We start from the raw sequence: 9,822 nt of genomic DNA, 5'->3' as shown, positions 1-9,822 counted from the left end.
TTGAATTTGTTCTGAAATTTTGCTAATCAGATTTGAGCAATCAAGATGTGAGAGTCTTTTGGAAATCAGGGGCATCCCCAAATATCTAATTGGTAGAGAACCTTCAGAAAAGTTCAGTAAAGAACATATTTGATTCCTGACATTTTCTTCAACCCCTCCCAGATAGACAACACATTTATTTGAGTTTGCTTCCAATCCAGAAACTCTGCTGAAATCTTGAAGACAACCATTCAGTTTACTGATAGATTGGATATCAGCTTTACTAAACAATAGCAAATCATCCGCAAATATTAAGTGAGTTATCCCCAAGCCAGAGCATCTAGGATGGTATTTGAACAGATTATCAGTTCTAAGCTTCTTCATCCTCCTTGACAAATACTCCATCCCAATCACAAATAGATATGGTGATAGAGGATCCCCCTGCCTCAGTCCCCTTGCCCCATTAAAATATCCATGTAGAGATCCATTAAGGGATAGTGAAAATTTTGTGGTAGTTATGCAGGTCATGATCCATCCAATCATTTTTCCTGGAAATCCCAATCCTGTCAACATAGCTTTAATAAAATCCCAGCTTATTGTGTCAAATGCCTTTCTCAGATCTATGTTGAGTGTAGCTCTCGGGGATATATGTTTCCTACCATAATGCTTAACCAGTTCATGAGCAAGAAGAATGTTATTTGAGATAACCCTTCCTTTGACAAAGGCACACTGTGCATCATTTACTAAATACCCAATAACTTTCTGGATTCTAGCTGTAATTATTTTCGAGATCACTTTGTAGACACAATTACAGCAGGAAATTGGTCTAAACTCAGATGGTGAACTTGGATTCAGAACCTTAGGAATTAAGGTGATTGTAGTTGTATTGAGAGAGCCAAGAAGTTTACCAGAGCTAAAAAACTCCTGAACAGCCTTGATCATGTCTGAACTGATAATATTCCAGGAGCTTTTGAAGAATGATGCACTATAACCATCAGGTCCAGGGGCCTTTTCATCAGATATAGTAAAAACAGCATGCTTGATTTCTTCATTGGTAATTGGAGATTCCAGTTCATTTCTATGTCTATCCATAAGAATGGGACCATCAGAGATGACTGCTGGGTCTGGATCAAGAGTATTCACTTTTTTCCCAAGTATATTTCTGTAATATTCAATAAATTCAGTAGCAATTTCAGGTAATTCTGTAATCCTCCTTCCATTCTCTGAATAGAGTGTTAACACTCTATTTTGATGCCTTTTAGCTTTCATGATTGAATGGAAATATTGTGAGCTTCTATCCCCATGTACAGCCCACCTGATATTTGCTTTTTGTCTATGAAATGATTCTTCACATTGAAGCAACCTGTTATAATTTTGAATGCACTTTTTCTCCTGAGTAATTAGATTCTGGTTTAGGAGATCCAAACTCATCTGATTTTGTACTCCCAGTAATTCCTCTTTAGCTCTTGCAACTTGCTCCCCAATGTTCATGAAGTGTTTCTTATTTAACTCTTTGAGGACAGGTTTCAGTTTCTTTAGTTTTGAATAAAACTTGTACATGTTGTATCCCACTACAAGAAATTACGTCTTTAACGAAGGGATTTTCCTTCGTTAAAGAGCTGAAAACCTTCGTTATTGTATGCTAACGACGGGGAAAAATCCCTTCGTCACCCGTTGTTGAAGCCCTCTTCGCTAAAGGGTCACGAAGGGATATACTACCCGTCGTTATAGAGTCTATAACGACGGAACATATTACCGTCGTTAATATTTACGACGGTAATTATTACCGTCGTTACCATCAGTAACGGGGATATTTTCCCGTCGTTACCATCAGTGACGGGATATTTTCCCGTCGTTACCGTTAGTTACGGGGATATTTTCCCGTCGTTACCATTAGTTACGGGGATATTTTCCCATCGTTGAAGACTAATTAATGACGGTTGGATACCGTCGTAAAAGTCCTCATAATGGGTAATTAGTAACCCATCAACGACGGTGCTTTCCCTTCGTTGATGAACAAAATACGGTTTATAAAACCGTCATTATAGACTACAAATTTCTAATATACATCAATAATAATTTTTTCATTCATAGGCAACTATCATATTATTCTCAATCTGACATTAAGATTCACAACAAAAATATATTAAAAATACCCAATAATGAATAAGAGGGAAAACAAAAAATTCCATTCATTAATAACATCAATAAATAAAATTACACCATCCTCAAATATTCAATACTAATAACAAGAGTTAATATCCTAATCGTTCCAAAGAAAAATACATGAAACTATCTAAAACTAATTAAAATAAAAGTTTGTGGAAGACACATTCTTTCATCTCTAATCATCGTCAAATTAAAGAAGACTCGAGCTACCCCCCTCCTAATCTTGCATGGATAGCCTGAAAAATTTTAAAAAATCACATAATTAAGAAATATTAATGAAGCAAATATTATCTTATTAAGTAAAAATCATATTTTTTTAGTGCAAGTAGTCAATCATAAAAGTATATAAGAGATTTTACAAAAAATAATTACCTAATCCTGCACACGTTCTTGAGTTTGAGGAGCCAATGAAGATGATTGCCTAAAAAAAAGTTCTTGCATAGCTTTCACTTGTGACTCCAACTCAGACATCCTTTGTTGTTGTTGCTCCTGCTCATCTAAGCGTTGTTGAAGCATCTGGTTCTTTCTCTTTTCTTCTATAACCCGTGCTTCCAGATCAGATCGACTAGGGAGCGGTCCTCTCAAATCTTTCAAAGTAGTCCCACCACCAAATACAGTGATGTGACCATGAGATTGCTTCCCCCAGATTTTCTCAACTATCTCAATGTCAGAAAGTGAAGGGTTTGCTTGTTTGACTTGAACAATTTCATCCTATAAAAATTAAATTCGTATGTTAGTACTATATAATGCATCATTATCAAACTTAAACACATATTCTACTTACATATTTATCTTGATCCCCATTTTCTAGTGTTTCATTAGCTTTCTTTCGAGTTTCATGAAACATTTTTGCCACATCAGGTGGATTTCCTGACTTGCCACCCTTATTCAAATATTAAATACAAATGAGTACAACATCAAACTAAAAAACAAAGTAGTTATAAATAAATAAGAAATTAGTTTTGAATGTATACCAATTCCCACGCAATTTGTCTAAAGGATTTGCTGCCCGTGTGGTGGAGCATCTTTCTTTTGCCTCTGTTAAGTGTATTTTGTTGGCTTGCTTTCTATACATCAAGATTAAAAGATAATTTTAACAATCCAACAATATACATGGAACAAATTAATTAATAAAATTAGGAGATTAATACCTGGAATTTTGAAGAAAAATAATGTTCCTTAACTAGCCAATCCCAGTCATCAACACTCACTTCTGTAGGTTTATTTCTAAGTGCAACTTGCAATGAATTTTCTTTCACATATTTCCTGTGCATGTCACCACGCCACTTATTCCACAAATCGCGCAAGTGTCTCATTACTGACTCTCTCTTTTGCTCCATGTCATCAGCATCAAATTTATCCTATATCAAATTTGAATCAAAATTTAATTTATAAGAATTAAAAACCAATTGTAAAAAATTAATTTTCAATGTACCTTAATGGATGCCCACATATGATCTTTATTTTGCTGTGGTATTTTGGCCCAATTCTCAACAGCTACTGGGCAAATATTTCTATCTCGAATAATAATTCCAAGATATCGTGAAAATTCTGGTTCAATAGCTCTATTCTGATAAAAAGTAATGATTTTTTTCTCCCCATGTGACAAATTATTCAACTTTAGACACTTATTACTACCACGAGGTGGATTTTTCTTCCTTTGAGAATTATCAGCTGCATACATCATATCATATGTTAGAAACAAGATATAGTTAAAGAAATTGATAAAAATATTTCTTCTTGTAATTAATAAAGAATATACCTTCTTGTCGAGATTCATTTAGTATTGCATCATCACTTTGCACTCGATGATTATCTGATTCTGCAAAAATTGAGCAATTATTAATCCAATCATAAAAAATAAATTGAAAGATAAAAACAAATAATAATAAATTTTAAGTCTCATCAACCTGCAGAATCATCATTCTCTTCATTGTTAGTATTTGCACTTCTCCTGCGATTTTGTGCAAAATTCTCCTCTTCAAAGTTTTCTGAATCAGCGCTAAAATTTGCATCCATATTTTGATCTTGTGTTGGATTTTGAATATTCAAGTTCATGTCATGACAAGTACGGAGTTGTTCCCTTCTTAATGAATTTTCTGCAATTGCTTGAAGTCGCTTCCTAATTAATGACCTGGGTGCTAGAAATTGTGCCTTTTTGCTTTTGGAAGTGACTTCTTGAGTTTTCATTTTCCTGCTATGAAAAGGAATTTAAGTATTACACACTATGTATGAAACAAATATCAAAAGAGAAATGAATAAAAGAAGAAGATATCACGAAGGACAAGCATAACAATAAATACATAATACACTAATGTAGAAGCACTTGCTGCAATGTCAAAGCCACATCCAAAATATGAAGAAAAGAACATCATATGTCTAAAAAAGGAATAGTTATAGTGAAGATACAACTTAAATTTTATCTCAATAACACAATATCATTTGTGTTCTATTCTTTAATTAAAGCGTTCTAATTCTCTGCTTGAGTCTTTTTCCTCTTTTTTGAAGTTGAGACCGAATTTACAATAATTGGATCAATATCACTCCTTCTCAAATTGATATAATCATCTTCCAATGATGTTGATGCAATAGCCTGAGCATCAAATGATTCATCTTGCAAATAAGCTTCAACTCCATCGTCTGTTATCCCACAATCATCTGTATCTGGTGGCATATCATAGGAATCACGGGGTTGTGCTTTAAGAACTACATGCCAACCTTCATTGGCAATATCCTCAACATAAAAAACTTGTGATGCTTGGCCAGCAAGTATAAAGTGGTCATTCGTCTTTAGCAAGTGTCGGCAGTTAATACTGATAAATCCATATTTGTCTTCTTTCAAAGCGGTCCCTTTTCCTTTGCCGTGCACATCCCACCATTTACAACGAAATAGAACAACCTTTCTTCTACCAGGATACTCTAATTCGACAACTTCAACCAAAGCACCATAATAATCTATATCTCCACCATCACCAGCATCACCAACAACTGCAACCCCACTACTTTGAGTTGACAAACAATTATCTCGACTTTCTGTATGAAATCGATGTCCATTTATGACAAATCCAGTAAAACATTTAACAATCTTACTTGGACCACGAGATAGTGAAAGTAAGTCATCATCTTCTCGATAACTCTGATAAACCTAAACAAAACCAAAATATGATCAAGTCATGGAACATGTAATAAAATGAACCAATCAAGATATTTAAAAAATAAGGCAAGATATATACGTACTAGAGCTTGGAACCACTCGATAAAGTTCTTATCCCAATCTTTATCATCATAGTGATTTGTGGGTTCTCTCACGAATTCATTGTAGTCCCTACATTAAAATATCATAAATATGATTAACGTTGACTAACTATAGTAAATTTATTAGTAGAATCTTAAACTTTAGTGACTTACTCAATGTGTGGTTGCACTTCATCACAGTTCTTTAGAACATAAATATGAGCTTGCAACCACTCACGTTCATCAAGGTAGCGGGTGGTGGCAGCACCCAATGCCCGCCCACTATGTCTGAAAATAGATAGTTGTGCTTCATTACATTCTCTATTGTCATCTTCATAATTTCTTTCAAGGCGATTAAACTTTGTCTCGAAGCCTTTTAGATATCTTGAGCAAAAAGTCATGCATTCATCTGCTATATATCCTTCAGCAATTGACCCTTCTGGACGTGCCCTATTTCTGATATATGACTTATAAGTATAAAGCTGACGCTCCACTGGGTACATCCATCGAAATCGAACAGGCCCTCCAAGTATGGCTTCAGATGCTAAATGAACTACTAAATGCAGCATAACATCAAAAATTGAAGGTGGAAAAATCTTCTCAAGCTTACATAACGTAAGTGGAATCTGCTCATCAATTTGCTTAAGTTCATCCACCCTTAATGTCTTGGCACATAATATAGTGAAGAATATGGAAAGTTCAATAATTGGTTCACACACTTTTGTAGGAAGAAGGCCACGAATCGATACAGGAATCAAGCGCTGCAAAAGAACGTGACAGTCATGACTCTTTAACCCCAAAATCTTACGCTCTTTAAGATTTACACATTGAGAAATATTGGATGAAAATCCATCTGGAACTTTTAACTCCTTTAGAAATCGACAAAATTTGCTTTGCTCTTCTTGGGATAAAGTATAACAAGCTGCTGGCATCACAAGTTTATCTCCTCTCTGGATTGGATGTAACTCCGGTTTTAAACTCATTGCTTGTAAATCGAGACGGGCTTTGATATTATCCTTTGTCTTTCCTTTAATGTTCATGATTGTTCCCAGCAGACTATCACAAATATTCTTCTCAATATGCATGACATCTAAATTATGTCGCAATAAGAGAGTTCTCCAATATGGCAAATAAAAAAAATACTTTTTTTATTCCAATTATCTCCCCGTCTTTCGTGTGATATTTTAATTTTCTTCTCTGGATGATTGGTCAAGGTGATCCCTATAAGATCTTCCACCTGCTTAAGGATGTCATCTCCGGTCAGCTTCGGCGCTGCATACCCTCTCTCCCTAGTGCCATCAAATGATTTCTTATCCTTTCTCCAACTGTGATTTTCATCAAGATAGCGACGATGCCCCATATAGCTCTGCTTGCCTCCATATTTTAACCTGATAGAGTGAGTGTGCTTATTACAACAAGGACATGCTAATTTCCCCTTAGTGCTCCATCCAGATAAATTTGCATAAGCAGGAAAATCATTAATGGTCCAAATTAGTGCTGCACGTAAAATGAAATTCTGTCTCAGAGATACATCATATGTTCGAACGCCTGAGGCCCACAACTCCTTTAGTTCTTCTATCAATGGTTGTAAGTAGGTGTCAATAGCATCTCCAGGACCAGTTGGACCAGGAATGAGCATAGATAAAATAAAATTAGATTGCTTCATGCACATCCATGGTGGTAAGTTATATGGTACAAGTAAAACGGGCCATATGCTATAAGAAACTTTTGAATTTGTGAAAGGTTGGAAACCATCACTTGCAAGACCGAGCCTAACATTTCGGGGCTCTTCGGCAAAGCTTTCATGTAGCTCATTAAAGTTTTTCCAAGCCTTAGAGTCAGCTGGATGCCTCATCACTCCGTCCTCAACTTGTCTTTCATGGTGCCATCTCATATCAGAAGCTGTCTTCGAAGACATGTAAAGCCTTTGCAATCGTGGCTTAAGAGGAAAATATCGCAATGTCTTTTGTGGTATTTTTTTACCATTTGCCTTTCGCTTGATCTCTTTTCCATGTTTATCAAGTTTCCATCTAGAAGCACCACATCTCTGACACGTATCAAGACCTTCTTCATTTTTCCAAAACAGCATGCAAGAGAATGGACACGAATCAATTTTTTCATATGATAGGCCAAGGTCTCGGATTAATTTTTTGGCCTCGTCATACGAATTAGGCAGTGTTGATTCCCCTGGCAATAGCTCCTCATTCAAAAACTGGAGCAACATTGAGAATGATTTATTACTCCACCTATTTAGGCTCTTTATGTGAAGTAGTTTCACTAAAGCAGATAACTTTGAACATTTAGAGCCTTCATACAAAGGTTTCTCGGAGTCACCTAAAAGACTGTAGAATTGTTTTGCATGTCCATCTGGTTCCTGCTCAAGAATATCCTGACTCGACGTGGCATCAGGTGCAACAACGCCAGTTGAATTATGAAATAAATCTCCAATCATTTCTTGCATTTCATCGTCACTCTGGCTTTCTTCTATCATTTCTTCTTGTTCTTCATCAAACTCCGAAATGGACTCACCCTGTCTTTCGCCGTGATGACACCAAAATCTGTAGTTTTTAATAATTCCATGAATAATCAAGTGGGTCTTTACCGACTCACGATTACCAGACTTCACATTGCTGCATTTAACACATGGACATCGAATTTCAAAGTCTTCATCCTTTTCATTAAAACTATCCAACAGCTTCTCATATGCATAGTCTAAAAACTGATCAACCCCTTCTTTATATTTTGGATCAAGTCTATCATCATCTACTAGGTCCATCCAATCTTTATTCGGCGCCATTTCAAGCAATGTACTAAAATTTCCTGAAAAATATTTCAACCTCTTCAAAAACTAAACACAAATAAATGCTTAATTTTATGTAGAGACTCATATGTTCAGATATATGGTCATTCTAATGCAAAGAAGTTAACCTATATATGGTGTCATTCAGAAAGTATTTATTTATGCAATTATAGGGTCAATTTAAAGGCAAAAATACTACCATATAACAAATTAGTAAATAGAACAAATTAGTAAAAAAAAACTCATTTTCCTTTCAAAGCACATGTGACATAGGAACTATGATTATAACTAACAAAATGACTTGTTAATGGAAAGTGGTATGTCCAAGCTTGACAAGTACATCTGAATAGCTAAAGAAATAATCATTTAAAATTCATTTAACTTAAGTAAATACCACACATTTATAGGGTATATAATTGCAACATGTATAGGGTACTTTAAGCCAATATAATTGCAACATGTATATAATGATGGTCAACTGGTCTCTTCACTAATTTTGGTCGTTAAATACTAGATTTCTTGTAGCGATGAACATTTGAGTGAGCAGTCAAAAGAGCGGGGATTGAGTAAGGATTTGGACAACACGTGAAAGTGGAGATGTAGACGGAGTACGTGAATAATAGAAATATCATAGTTTTAAGAATAAAGAACTTTTGAATACTATCTTGTCTGCCATTGGAATTCTCCAAATCTAGATAATGATCATGATGACCAATGCTTGTCAATTTGTTCCAATAATTTCCTTAAGCAATTACTTATCGGTGGGATTGGTATAAGTTTTTAAACAATCATATAAATATTTTTTTATAGGAAGAATAGAATCAAAACTTATTTGCAAATTCATAAATGTTTTTTGCTTTAATTGTTACAAGGGGGTACTTAAGTGCAAAGTAGTTGAAACTATAGGGTCTGTACTAAAATCAAACAGTAACTGCAAAAATTACCTTCGAGGAATCAATTTAGCAAATTCATAAATATTTTTAAACAATCATATAAATGTTTTAAGAAATAAGAGACCGTAACTGAACAAGTTTTTAAACAATCATATAAATATTTTTTGATGGAAAGAATAGAATCAACACCTATTTGCAAATTCATAAATCTTTTTGGCTTTAATTGTTACAAGGGGTACTTAAGTGCAATCTAGTTTAAAGTATAGGGTGTGTACTAAAATCAAACAGTAACTGAACAAGTTACCGTACGTCGAGCCGCGCGATGGAGGAAGAGTTCTCGACGACGGCGCTGGGGCGGCGATGGCGCTGGGGCGACGACGACGCTGGGCGGTTCTGTGGCGTTGCTCGACGGCTACGAGATCTCGACGACGAGATCTGCAGACGAACTGAAGACGTACGACGACTCGAGACCACGACGAACTGTAGTTGACGACGGGGAACTCAAGATGACGCCGACTCTCGCCGACGAACTGGAGCCGACGAACAGATGTTGACGACGCCGACTGAACTCGAGACGGCGCGCGACGACGAGGAGCGGCCTGATCTCGAGATGACGACGGCGGTGCTGGGATTTGCTGCAGCAACGTCGAAAGGTGGGCGGACTGGGTTAGCTGCCGACGATGGGGCGGCGGGCAACGTCGGGGAGGCGACGCTGGAGCAGCGGCGGCGCTGGGATGATCGGCGGCG

General features: G+C 36.2%; 1 protein-coding gene across 1 annotated transcript; it reads right to left on the bottom strand.

The window, feature by feature from the left end:
- LOC109846099 lies at positions 4,466–8,179 on the bottom strand. Its single transcript, XM_020415324.1, has 4 exons — positions 6,526–8,179; positions 5,557–6,472; positions 5,386–5,473; positions 4,466–5,293 (listed from the first exon to the last, which is right to left on the bottom strand). Exons 1-4 carry the CDS (start codon positions 8,177–8,179, stop codon positions 4,619–4,621), a joined length of 3,333 nt encoding a protein of 1,110 aa, XP_020270913.1. The 3' UTR covers positions 4,466–4,618.

This window comes from Asparagus officinalis, chromosome 6, assembly GCF_001876935.1.
Source record: "Asparagus officinalis chromosome 6, Aspof.V1, whole genome shotgun sequence".
Lineage (NCBI taxonomy): Eukaryota > Viridiplantae > Streptophyta > Magnoliopsida > Asparagales > Asparagaceae > Asparagus > Asparagus officinalis.
The sequence above is the reverse complement of the archived record's forward strand: the minus strand, read 5'-3'. Positions and strand labels throughout refer to the sequence as shown.